Source organism: Dendropsophus ebraccatus, chromosome 8, assembly GCF_027789765.1.
Source record: "Dendropsophus ebraccatus isolate aDenEbr1 chromosome 8, aDenEbr1.pat, whole genome shotgun sequence".
Classification (NCBI taxonomy): Eukaryota; Metazoa; Chordata; class Amphibia; order Anura; family Hylidae; genus Dendropsophus; species Dendropsophus ebraccatus.
The window spans coordinates 95,496,946-95,510,745 of NC_091461.1; the positions used below are offsets into that span (position 1 = coordinate 95,496,946).

General features: G+C 43.7%; 1 protein-coding gene across 5 annotated transcripts in view; it reads left to right on the forward strand.

Moving 5' to 3' along the window:
• Positions 1-13,800, forward strand: part of RALGPS2 (Ral GEF with PH domain and SH3 binding motif 2) — a 133,457-nt gene that overhangs the window by 35,155 nt on the left and 84,502 nt on the right. For all 5 annotated transcript variants that reach the window (XM_069981125.1, XM_069981121.1, XM_069981123.1 and 2 more), the window contains exons 2-4: positions 4,993-5,142; positions 6,093-6,200; positions 8,095-8,145. In XM_069981125.1, coding sequence (XP_069837226.1) covers positions 5,086-5,142; positions 6,093-6,200; positions 8,095-8,145 — 216 coding nt within the window. In that variant the 5' untranslated portion in view covers positions 4,993-5,085. The remainder of the gene's footprint in view (positions 1-4,992; positions 5,143-6,092; positions 6,201-8,094; positions 8,146-13,800) is intronic.

Below are 13,800 nucleotides of genomic sequence, written 5' to 3' on the forward strand. Positions count from 1 at the left end.
AGCTGCTGGCAGGCTGGGCTGGCGGGCCGTGGACGCGGCGGCTGCGTTTGCCTTTGTCACGACGACATAAAAAACTCTTTCTCAACACTTGCAAATGAGGCTGAAAGTCTTCTATAGTGCAGCAACTTCCATGGAAACGTAAAGCTGGAACAATGGCGTGCCAAGGATTAGTCAGTAACCTTATGGGCTCTTCACGCGCAGAATTTACCCTCCAAAAATCGAAATAGACGACACCTCAAAACTAACAGATACCGCCATTTTCTTCCAGCTTTAATACCTTAATTTACCGTCTTCCTTTCTGGAGAATAAAACCTGCGTCATCTGACTCCACACTCTGTGGTTGTTTTTGTAGCTCACTGCAGAGATTTGGATTTGCATACATTAATGCTTCCTTCCTGAACTATATTTAAAGGGTTTCCGACTATTGATTTATATGATGAGTCAATTAGATGTCATAAAGAGTTGTATTGTTAGGGGTCCGGCTGCTGGGACCCCCCACTGATGTTAAGAGCAGGCGGACTCCAGTCCTGGGTGTGGGAGAGAACCAGGCCATGCGCGTGCACTGCTCTCTTACAGTGCTGGATTGTTGGGTTTAAATAAAATCAAGAATAAGTTGTGTACGGAGTGTGTATGCCTCCATGTACCTGTGGGCTCTTCCTGGATACCTTGGTTTATTTCCACCCTCCAAAAGGTTGATATACCTTCTATGAAATTGCCCACACACCTTCAGTGCTTATTCATCTGGCATGTATTCCTTCCAGCTGCCCTTATACATGTGTTTGCCCAGTTTATTCCATCATGCATGTGATCCATTGTGCTGCTGCCGCCAGACCCCTCTGGTGGTTATTTCCGGTGAGAACAAAGGATCTGCATGGTAGTCCCTTCCCAATACTTGCTATACGTGCACATCAGGCAGGGATGTATGGTCAGGCTCTGGAGCTGAGGCAGCTTCATACTGGGCGAGTGCTGACTGCTATCTGCAGCTGCCACCCTCTGTGGGTTACTGGCATTATAGCTGACTCTGATGCTGGCGATATACCCCTATCATTGACCTTAGCTAAAAAGTGTTCAGTAAGTCTCCTCTACCCTAGCATAGTATTAAAGGGGTTACCTGGTGCTCACACATACCTAACATGCTGCTACCATATAGGAAAATATACCATGCTTACCTCTCTGCAATCCCCCAGTGTCCCGATGCGGGCGCAGCTGTCCCCCGCTGCCTGTAGCTGCCGCTACTCCCTAGATGAGCTGGCCACAACGCTGTTCCGTCTGAGGTAGTGACTGTCGTGAGACGGGCTCATCTTGAAAGTAACGGTGGCTACAGATGGGGGGGGGGGATTTCACGACGACAAACTGACAACCGCATCAGTACACCGGGGATCACGGAGAGGTAAGCATAACACATTTGTTATGTTTTCTTATACAGCGTCAGCATGTTAAAAATGTGTGAGCCCCGGATAACCCCTTTAATAAAAAATGCATCTTATTAGGAAAAATAAGTGATTACGATCAGAAAATGATGACGTAACAAAATTATATAAATTTTGTACTACTGAACTTACTTTGTTCTGACCTGCAGAATATACATAGTGTGTGAATGGTCCCGATGTGCTTTGCCGCAGGGAATGGTCTATAGAGATTGTTATTCAGGTGCTCTGCTCCACTACAAGCTTCGGTGGCTCTGAGATATGGCGCGTCCTCTCCTTATATAAATGTTTTTTCAGACGGTATTTAGCTGGTGCCTCCGGCTGTGTATCTGGTGCGGAGGTAAACACTTGTACTGGAGCCTGTAGTGTATACGGATGGCAGCGTTGCGTGGCCAGCGACTACTTTATTAGCTTACTGCTTTGCGTCTGTTGTGTAAATCTCTGTAGGAATCCGTACATAACCGTTCTTACTTCTGGATCCCTTCCTGCTCATAACTTTGCCCTTTGTTTGATATGATTTTATAAATTTTTTTGATAAATGAAAATCCTATTAGAAGCGGACTCCCCCTGTACAGCAGTGCGCCGGACGCTGCTATGTGCATAGGCTTTTGTTCTATACCGTGATCGCTGGAGACTTGACGTGCGTCATGACAGACCCGTCCTGTGAATGTAAAGACCTGTCATTTAGTTTCGCATAACAAATGGCATACGCGTTTTTCCTTGTTAAATATACTGTGAAGAATTCCAGGCCAGTAAGCTGTCAGCATGAAGCCAGCGGTACGGCGGGAGCGGATGTGGCAGCTGGAGCATTGCAGTATATTGTGTGCGGAGGAGACATGGGCTTATATCCCATAACCCACAGGAACTGTTGTGAAGCTCTTATATAGGTTTTGCTGCCATGAAAGATGGTCGATCTGGTAGTAGAACAATGCAGCAAACACCTATTATTCTAAATCATGGCTAAAAGTGTAAGATTAGCATTGAATCTGCGGACTCTTATACCTGACAGCACCGTGCACAGACCCATAGTACAAGGGGTCACTATATAGTATATGTGTGTTTCTGGATCTGTGAGAAAATAAAAAACTGCAGGATATGGCTCTATAGACTCACTGGGGGAGATTTATCAGACATGGTGTAAAGTGAAACTGGCTCAGTTGCCCCTAGCAACCAATCAGATTCCACCTTTCATTCCTCACAGACTCTTTGCCAAATGAAAGGTGGAATCTGATTGGTTGCTAGGGGCAACTGAACCAGTTTCACTTTACATCATGTTTGATAAATCTCCCCCAATGTCTCCTGCCGCCAGCTTGGGAAAGAAGCGTTTAACCGAGCGCTTCTTCCTGCATGTTATGGCGATTGGTGGGGATAGTTTTTCTAGTTTTCCGCTTTACTTTCTATATATGAAATCTTGCAATATACATTATGGCCGCTAGGTCTAAAAATAAATGGCTAATTCCTGAGAACACTTTCAGTAGTCTCCTTATCACAGACAGGGGGGTACAGTGGAAAGTGACACCAGTATATAGATAAGATGGGATCAGGCCATTCACAGTATATGATGCTCAGAGATAATCCCCTCTCTCTCCCTGTACAGGTCACGGTGCATGCCTAGATAACTCTCCTATCGGACTCATTGTGTCCGCTTTAGACTACTGTTTTCAGAGGCTGCAGTAAAGTGTATCTCTAAATGCTGTTAACACAGCGGAGTGAAAGATCAAGCAATATGGCTGCACCCATAATAATGTACAGAAAATTAAACTGATTAGAAAAAAAAAGAACATGTTTCAGTACCAAATCGTTAGAAAAATCGTTTGAAAATTCGTAAGAAAAATCGTTAATAGTGATTGCTATTAAGATCGCTTATGCCCATCTTTTACATTGTTTAAATCCGTGTAAGACTGTTTACACGAAGCGATCTGTGAATTTTCAGCAAACGACGATTTAAGAACATGTTCAAAGATCAAAATTTCGATTTCTCGCTCGCAGTTTAATCGTTTGCTGTGTTTACACGGTACGATTATCGCTCCGTGTAAACGCATCATAATATTGCATTGCAGCAGGTTAAGTGATTGTTACTGGGACCAGAAAACCATCCATGCCAAGATGCCACATGACCTCATTTACTTACATTACCCAATTCAAGATGGGTGACACAGCCACCTTGGCCATGGAACTTAAGTGTCCATAATTCTTTGGTACTTTCCCTCTTTTCCTCACTTATCGTCTTCTCATACATAGGAGGCAGCAAGGACCAGTGTGACCCAACGAGTAAAATCTGCCCAATCGTGTCACACGTCCAGCATTCACATTCCTGATACATGAAAAAACCGACTATCCCCACTAGGTGGCGCAGGAAGCTCAGATATCGCTGTGTGTGCTAGATGGCTGCAGGATTTGTTCTCTCATTGCCGTGGTACAAGGTAGTGATTGTAATCGGGATGAACTGAAGGTTTGTATTGCAGTCAGAATCCATATTAACAATATAGTAAGCTTAAGATAGTTGCTTTATGTGCAGGACATAATAAAGGGATTTGTGCATTGGCACCACTGAAGACTAAATTCACATCTCAAGGATTGGCTGCAGATTTTACCTGTAGATGTACAACATACCCCGGCTCTGTTTCTCTAGCTTACTTTACTTGACTAAGCATCTATGGTCCCTTCTACATTAAAAATGGTGTCGTATTTGGGACAGTCATCTGCACATACTTATGACCAGTATGAGCTGTCAGACGTACTTGATATCTGCTAAAAGTTAACTTTGGGACTTCTTTTTGTCGGGTTCTATTGTAAGTGTATGTAGTTTAGTTTTGCAAGGAAACAAATAAAGCACCACGTGGGGTGAAGCGCCAAGGCATGTGCTTCTCCCAAATCTCAATATATACAAATATATTCAAAGTGATAAAGTAAGGTCTAACACTGCCACTACCTGCCCAGCTGATGGTATAAGTATAAAAGTCTTTAATACAGCCCTAGATGACAGGCTTTCCAGGCAGGAAACAGTGACTCCCCAGCCTGATGTATAGACTATAGTGTGCAATGACCTGCTATAGTATGACCGACTTGCTGACTATACAATTGGTATAATTTCTTACTATGTACTAGTTGCAAATAACCCAGACGTGTCAGACCTACATAGAGCAGTGCTATTTCTTTGTGTATTTTTGCCTCTGCCCATCTACTTTTGTTGATGTTGTTGTTCTTGGGGAATGATGAGACCGCCCGCTTCTCTGCTGCCCCTGACACACGTGGTTTCTGCTCTCCGAAGCAGCTGAACAATGAAACTAGTTGTTAGAAGTTAAATATAGAAACTCATTTTGTTACCTTTGACCCCAGGCAATTACCCCGGGGCCACTGGAGTTGGGAATAGGTTTTCTGTCCTAGCAGTCAAAGCATTTAGTCACCATGATGAATGGAGTTCAGTTCTTTGGATGACTTTGAACCCTTACAGCGCGGTGGTGGTGATGTGTGAAGCCTTTACATTCCTAATCCAATCTCAGGGTTTGTTGAATGTGTATTTAACATGTATGATTGCTGATCTCCTTTATTCCCTTTATTGCAGTATGAAAATGATACTTCTACTTCCATGGAGATGAGATGATCAAAGTTTTGTGCTCACTTCGAAGAGGGAGCAAGCACTAATGGTGCCAGAAGAATGGACCTAATGAACGGCCAGTTGAGCAACACAGCTCTCACTGCGAATGCTTCAGAGGTGAGGAGGTGCTCAGCAAGAAACCCACTAAACTCCCCACCAGGGGGTTCGCCGCTTGCAGTTATCATAATCCCAGTCTTAGCTATGACTCTTTTCACATTATCCTTAAGACGTGCTGGCAACCACTCCATCCTAATAATACCATGAAGGCTCTCCAGATCTCTAAAACTCACAAATGAAGACAAGTACTTTCAACTAAAATCGAACAGGCTCAGCATCAAACCAGCTTTGACAGGTTTCGCCCTTTTGGCTTCTTCTGACACTCCCCTGGAAGAAGCCAAAAGGGAGAAACCTGCACCTTTATTTTCCAATGCTTGTTCTGAAATGTTTGTGAGTTTAGCTGTATACAACTTTGTAATGTGTGTTAAAGTGAATGGCCCCCATCACAGTGTTCCCCCCCCCCCCACCCCGGAAGTGTATACTGACTGAATCACTGTCGACCCCGGCTGCCATCTTGGGTCGAACACGTCATCTTCATGATAAGGGAGGGCTCCAGCCCTCCCTCATGCCAATCGCGGCTGAGCAGCTGATGACACGCATGTGGGAGGGCTAGAGCGGTCCGGCCGGCCTCCTGAAGATGATGTGTTCGACCCAAGATGGCGGCGGGGGTCAACAGTGATTCGGTGAGTATACGGCATCACACTTTCAGGGTGGGGGGAACACTGGGAAGGGGGCCATTTACTTAAATAACACACGTTACAAAGTTGTATAACTTTGTAATGTGTGTTATTTAGTGAATAAATGTTGAACACCGCACTACCCCTTTTAATTGTGATTTTGTGTAGCTTTTATGTGTGGAGCTCCAGAAAGTAAGGCATAAGCTTTTTTTTTTTTTTTTTTTGAGGGACACTATTATGACATTATCACAGTTACCTCCTAAAACTAGAGTGCTTATACTTTAACTAGTAACTCTTCATCTAACCAACGTTTTTCCCCATTTTTCCTTACAGAAAAGCAGCAGCTCAGAATCCCTGAGTGACAAAGACTCTGCTGCCCTTAAGAAAAGCTTTGACGCTGTTGTCTTTGATGTCCTCATGGTCACTCCTGAAGAATATGCTGTAAGATGCTTGCTTCACTGTGAAATAAAGATCCGTGGTCGAGTTGTAACTTATCCCTAGTGTTTAGGAGTCCAGTGGGCAGTCTCATTTAATGATTGACAGCTATAGGAGTATGTTATGTATGGTGATAGTTTCCATTCAATGCATTTCTCTTTTAGCACGCCATCGGTGTTGTCCGGACTCTGATGAAGCATAGCATCCATGTCTCATCATGTGTCTGTGTACATGATGATCTTACTAGAGAATGCTGTTTTTGCTTTACACCCAGACGCTTTGGAACCTGTGTTTGACTTGTCTGTCCTGAGAAAAAATTATTCACTAAAACACCTGCACGCCACCAGATGTTAGTACAAGCATTAAGGTTACTCTTGGCTCACAGTAATTTCCTCTCTGCTAGTCTCCCTGGAGTCTGTTTTGGCCTGGCCCCTTCTGTGGTGTCATGGACATTAGCTGTGACTATACAGGCACATGGAGTTGGTTTGTTAGATTTCTGGATAAGTTGTCACTTGTATACTTCTAGCAGTCCGGCCACTCCTTGGAAGGGTTCTCCACTTGGCTGTTCACTGGAGTTCCAGAGTCCTAGAAATCGTTCTGTAATCCTAGCAGCAACGTTCTGCTCATCTCTTTTCTGGACCTGAAAATGGTGTATACACAATAGCCTGCCAGGGGGGCCAAAGTAGTTCAACTATATTCATGTGTACTAATAATACTTTTTTTTTTTTTAAACTTAGGGAGTCTTCTATTACAATGGATATGCTACTTAGAGATTCTGTATTTGCTGCCGGTTTCAAGTATATTGACTAATGTTACGTATGAATTTGGGGAAATGCAAAGTACTTTACTGTTCTTTCCTCTTTAATTGGTGTACATTTCCATACAAATCCTTATTTACTTAAGTGTGGACCTCTACTTCCAGTTGTTAAATGGAGTTTTGTTTCTAGTTACGTAGTTAATAAAGTTGAAAAAGTCATTCATACAGTAAATTACCATAGATGACACGTAATGGAGAAGGGCTTACTGATGCACTGGCTTTGCAATGTGTTCTGAGCCCAAAGGGAAGAAACAGCAGCAGCAAAGCAAATCAGGGGATTAGGGCCCGTTCGCACTGAGCAAAAGAGGCTCCCCGCCGCGGAATCACGCCTTCCTCCCACCTATGGGATGGCTCTAACACCTCTGCTTCTGTCGCTCTCCGCTCAAGGAATTGACATGTCAATTCTTTGAGTGGAGAGGGGTGGTAGGGGAGGCGCGAACCATCCCATAGAGACACTGTGACACTGAGGCAGGGGGTATTTCGTGGCTGGGGTCTCCACCACAGAATTCCACCTGTTTTGCTCAGTCTGAACATACCCACACAATAAGCAGCTCTGCCGAGATGAGAGGGAAGCCTTTCCATGTATGTACAGTGCAGGTTGTCCGGAGGTTCATAGTTTCCCTTTAAGAGCTATCTCTGTATACCAATCCATACAGGAGAAGCAGTTAATCTTTGAGTAGGATCGCCCACTGAACACCTAAACCCAGAATAAGCAGAGTGTTAAATGAATGAGTTGTCTGTTATACTTTTTCCCTCTAAAATATTTATCAATCTGCTCGGCTTATTTTGCACTATAAGATGGTAATACTTTCATTGTGACATCTTTCGGGTGCCGTGTATAGCTTTTGACCTGACGTCGTACATACCATGTAAGCTGGTTATCGGCCAAATCTTAATTTTTGTGCAAATTCCCAGCACCTCACTATAAACAGGTCAGAGTCCAGAGGGAGATCCTGACATGAGAGTCAGTCCTATAGCGTTTAATAAGGTTAACCATACATCATCTTCAGTTCATTGGCTCCTGTTTACCTGCTGAATGCGGTTCTCCATTCCTCCTAATCCTCTGGGCTCTCTCTCTTGCAGGGTCAGATAACACTAATGGATATGCCGGTTTTTAAAGCCATTCAGCCAGAGGTGAGTAGTTCACAGAATTAATGTCTACAAATGTTAACTTTTTTCCACGGGCTTAACTCTGTTTGACATCGTATTAGTTTTCTGTCTTTTCCGTGGATGCTCATAAAGTCTGGAACAATGCATTTATAAAGATATTTGTGGCCATGTGCCCCTTACGTACATTTAGCTTCTTCACAGCTCTTTTCATCTAATATCTTGGTTTTCCTGTGTTTGGATGAGTCTCCTTGTGTTGAGCATTTGGCTTCCATAAGCTGCAACTAATCCTCCTTCTGACTCAGCTGAAGAACGATGAAATCTTATACTCCATGAATGTGTGTTATCAGTCCTCTTTCTTCACTGGGATTACTTACACACAGTCTCTCCCCCCAAGCCTCCCTGGTAATACATACATATCCGTCTATTACAACAGGCTTCCCTGATGCTTCTCTGTCTTGTTGTTATCCTACAGCCGCATTAGCTATCTTTGTTTTTTGTGCTTCCTAGTGACTGGAAAGATCCTGCATTTTCTGATTGATTCCATTATTGCGCAAATAAATGGGTTTACACACGTCAATAGATAAAGTGTACTTAAAGGGGTAGTGCGGCGGTAAAGAATTATTGACAGAATAACACACATTACAAAGTTATACAACTTTGTAATGTATGTTATGTCTGTGAATGGCCCCCTTCCCCGTGTCCCACCACCCCCACCCGTGTACCCGGAAGTGTGGTGCGCTATACATACCTGTCACGTGCCGACTCGTCTCCGATCTTCAGTCTGCGATGTCGTTTTCGGACGGCCCGGCTGAATCCCTCCGAGGGTCCTGAGTGCCGACCGCCCTCTTCAGCGTCATCGGCTGCTCAGCCGCGATTGGCTGAGCATAACTGTGCTCAGCCAATCGCGGCTGAGCATCTGATGACGCTGAAGAGGGCGGCCGGCACTCAGGACGCTCGGAGGGATTCGGCCCGGCCGTCCGAAAACGACATCGCAGACTGAAGATCGGAGACGAGTCGGCACGTGACAGGTATGTATAGCGCACCACACTTCCGTGTTCACGGGTGGGGGTGGTGGGACACGGGGAAGGGGGCCATTCACAGACATAACATACATTACAAAGTTGTATAACTTTGTAATGTGTGTTATTCTGTCAATAATTCTTTACCGCCGCACTACCCCTTTAAGTAATTATGTCAAATACAGAGGAACAAGAGAGCAACAAGTGAAAATCAGATATAGAGGGAAAAGCAACAAGTTACGAAGAAGTGAACAAGAATAAGACATGCCAAATGACTGTTTTTCTCTGAAAATAAGACATTCTTATTTTTTTTTTTTGGAGTAGATCTTATTTTCGGGAAAACATGGTATGCCCCTACACTGTAGCCCCCTCTATATGGTAGTTAGCCACCATACTAAATGTTCCACTGTTAGGCTCCTATATTGTAAGTTCCCCTGTAGTTAGGCCTCCATAATCTATACCTCCCCCCCTCTGTAGTTGTTCCCCCATACTGTATACATCTTCCCTCTGCAGGTAGTCCCCATACTGTATGCCTCCTTTCCCCTCTGCAGTTGGCCTATGTACTCTCTGTCCTCCCATTATCAATGTCCCCTACTGTGCATCTTCTTACTACTGCTGCAGCTTGTGCTAAGAAGGTGGGGGTGAGGGTCGGGTTTGGGTTTGGTAACAGTCTCTAAACCCAAACACTCTGCATTTGGCTGGCAACTGTATCCATGTTTTCCTGGCAGCTATAGGGCGGCATCCAACTTCTCCGGCTGCTGGGAGGAAAATGTAGAGGGTTCAGAGAATGTTGTCAAACTCAAACAGTTCGACAAGTCTATCAACCCTTTTGGTTCCCATTAAAAATATTTAGCAGTACACATGACAGTAATAAATTGTCCAATGGACAAGTTAGAATGTGGTTTACTAGACACTAGATAAGATAGAACAAAGCAGGCACAGTCCACACAGGAGAAACTAGTAGATCATAGTAAAGCAAAGAAGGCATAGAGAAATTAAAATACCAAATTAACCCTCCAATATGCATCCAACAAAGTCATTTATTTACTTTGGCACATGTAGGTAAATGGTGGTCACACAGCGGAAAGGCAAATGGTTACACCTTGCAGAAAACACATTAAGACCATGTTCACTCATAGCAAAGCAGCGGCCGTTCTGTGACCTGCAACAACGACTGTTTAATTAGAAAAATACATTGTGTGGACTTGGCCTAAAAAGGGAAAAGATTGGGTGCAAAAAACAAACAAAAAAAGATGAGGATGTATATCAAGCAGTGGAATATAAAGGCGTTTTCCCATCTTGTTATCCTGCTCTCCTATGCAGGTCACTGCTCCATTATCCGCTAAACATTTCCGAGCGCTTAACTCTGTAATGTTTGGCGGCCCCATAGAGAATGGGTAGAGCAGTGACCTGTGTAGGATAGGGTGGTAAGCTGAGATGGGATTCCTCCTTTAATGCTATAATGTTTGCAGTCAAGTAATTGGAAAAAGATGCAAGAGTCTCTAAAAACACCAGTCTTCTCTTTCTTTCTATGGAAACTGCAGTTCATTGTTTCCAAATGTAACATAATGCACCTGGGAAGAAGGAATACTCTTCGAGTATCATATCACCAGTTCTTTGTGGATTTAGGGGGACTTTGTTTCTGACAGTTTCAGCATGAGTCAACAGTGAGGCCAAGCAGTATGGAAAGCTAGTGGAAATCCTGGCTCCATAGCTAGGGGTATAACTTGTATTATTCATTTCATTCACATGTTATCCCCGATCTACAGCATTGGGGATAACTATCTGATTGCAGGGGGTCTGATTATGGGGATCCGAGTCTCTAGACTGCAGCAGCAGAGCACTCGCACACATAGCTGCGCTATTCATTCTCTATAGGATCTGCTGAGATAGATGGACTCCCTTATTATCAGGATAGGCGATAACCCTGGTAAAGCTAATATGTGACCCCCTGATTGCTTTCCAAGTTGGTAACACCACTGGATAAAGTGAAAGCATTCAAAACATACCATTTTATGGGAATCATGTCAAAGAGGCGGAGCCTATTATTCCCTTGGCCCTCACTGTGTCGTCACTGATTGTTTATGCAGGGGGCAGGTATACAACACAGTAAGGTATAACAGTGCTAGGGCCCAGAGAATAGAGGGTCTGCCTATTGGATACTGTTCACAGCCCAAATAAAGGTGTTTTTTCAGGTATGTTCTGAATAATGTTGCGCGGACCTGCTGAACTTGCTGAAAGCTTGGCATTTAACTGTCGGCGACTGAAGAATTTGAATACAAGTTCTGCAGCCCCCGGGAGTCAGATTCAAAGGCTTTGGGTTCGGAGAACGTTGACGAACCTTGTAAAGTTCATTCAACATTATATCCAGTGGTGGTGCCAGCTGAGTAGGCAGGAAGGGGGGAAAAGATTCACTTTGAAGGGGTTTTTATATGAAAACGATGCATGGAATAACTTTTTTTTATTATAGATTGCCTCCATTTTAAGTCCTTAGAAAGCATTACAGCCTACACAAGAAATCTTACAGCTTCAGAAAGAAACTAGAAAAGAGGCAGAAGTTTAGGAGCCGGTAGATAATTAATGTCCTATTTACAAAGTCACAGACACCGGCACTACAACTCTCTCCATGCGGCTTGGATCCACATCAGAATGAGTGGAGTAGTACACTCTTGTGTGCTATGCACGGTGGTGCTCGCTTGCTGAACGGCAGTCAAGCACTTCCACATACAATCTTCAAATATAGAAAATGCAAGGGCACTCACCAATTTGTGCAGTAGTCTTTATTGTCTTCCTTCATAAAACATGATATAGCAGGTTGCGAGGACGCCAAGCACCTTCAAGACAGCTGTTTCGCGATATTCGCTTTGTCAGTCACTGACGAAGTGAATATCGCGAAACAGCTGTCTTGAAGGTGCTTTGCGTCCTCGCCACCTGCTATATCATGTTTTATAAAGGAAGACCATAAAGACTACTGCACAAATTGGTGAGTGCCCTTGCATTTTCTATATTTGAAGATTAGATAATTAATGTGTTACTTGTGTTGGAAGACGTTATAGGGCAAATTGAGATAAGCTGCAACTTATGGCAACAATTGAGTCCATTATCTAAAGATTCTATGTCGGTAAGGGTGGGAGATGATGTTGGCATTCTTTACCCAGATCTGGAGGTAAAGTAATATGTTACGGCTGTGATGCAGGGGTCCAGTATTGGGTATCTTTGTGTGGTCTATGTTTAGGGTGGATGGTCCTTTTTTTTGATAGTGTAATAAGGGAATCATTTCTTGGGATTGGGAATACGACCTCCAGGAAGGTTCTGCATCCAGTCACCAACCAGTTAAGCTGCTGACTGTGATGGTTACCTTGACTCGCTCTCTGTAAAGGATTGAGGCATCTGCAGTGTATATTTTATTATTTAGGTTGAAAAAATGTTGGCTCACCAATGGAGCTGAAAGGATGAATGTGTACTGTACACTGTAATCTATACCACATTTTCCCTTTGGCTATAAATCCTGAGGTGTCCTCTCTAAATCCGAGTTTCCATTATTCCATGGTTACTTTTGTTAGTAAATAAGTCACCCAGTGCTTATTCTCTGACTTTTCGCAATCCTATCACATGAGGCTGATAAACACTGCATGAGGTTTCTGAGCCGTTTACCAGTCTGACAAGCCGCTCATTGCTTCCAGGACATTCATTTAGCAATCTTCGAATTTTCAATTATGCCCCCCCCCCCTTCCCTTCTTTCCTCCAGACTATACAGATGTAAATCCTTAAGTCTTTCCTGATATGGTTTATGACTCACACCCACCATTTTTGTAGCCCGTCTTTGGACCCGTTCTATTTTATCAATGTTTTTTAGGTGAGGTCTCCAGAACTGGACACAGTATTCCAGATGTGGCCTCAACAGTGCTCTATACAGCGGGATCACAATCTCCCTCTTCCTACTGGTTATACCTCTAGCTATACACCCCAACATACGATTAGCTTTCCCCACCGCCTGGTTGCACTGGTGACTCATTTTAAGGCTGTCAGAAATCACTACCCCTAAATCCTTCTCTTCTGAAGTCTTTTCCAACACAGTACTGCCGATGTGATACTCTGATAGAGGATTCCTCCTCCCCAAGTGCAGTATTTTACGATTGGAAACGTTGAACTTCAATTTCCACTGTTTGGACCACTTATCTAGCAAATCTAAATCATTTTCCATATTACTGACACCTCCAGGAATATCAACCCTATTGCACACTTTTGTGTCGTCAGCAAACAGACAATCTTTACCTACCAAACCTTCTCCTATGTCACTTACAAACATATTAAAAAGAATAGCACCCAGAACAGACCCTTGTGGCACACCACTTGTAACCAGTCTCTGCTCGGAATATACACCATTAACAACAACCCTCTGATATCTATCCTTCAGCCAACCACAAATCCACTGAACTATCCAGGGATTAAGTCTTATCTTCTCCAACTTCTCTATCAGCTCTTTATGGGGAACTGTATCAAAAGCTTTGCTGAAGTCCAGATGCAATATCTACAGCAGCACCTTCATCCAGCACTTTTGTGGCATAATCAAAGAAATCAATGAGACTAGTCTGACATGATCGGCCCTCAGTAAAGCCATGCTGGTTTGGATCCATCAAATTGTTGATTGTTAGGTGAT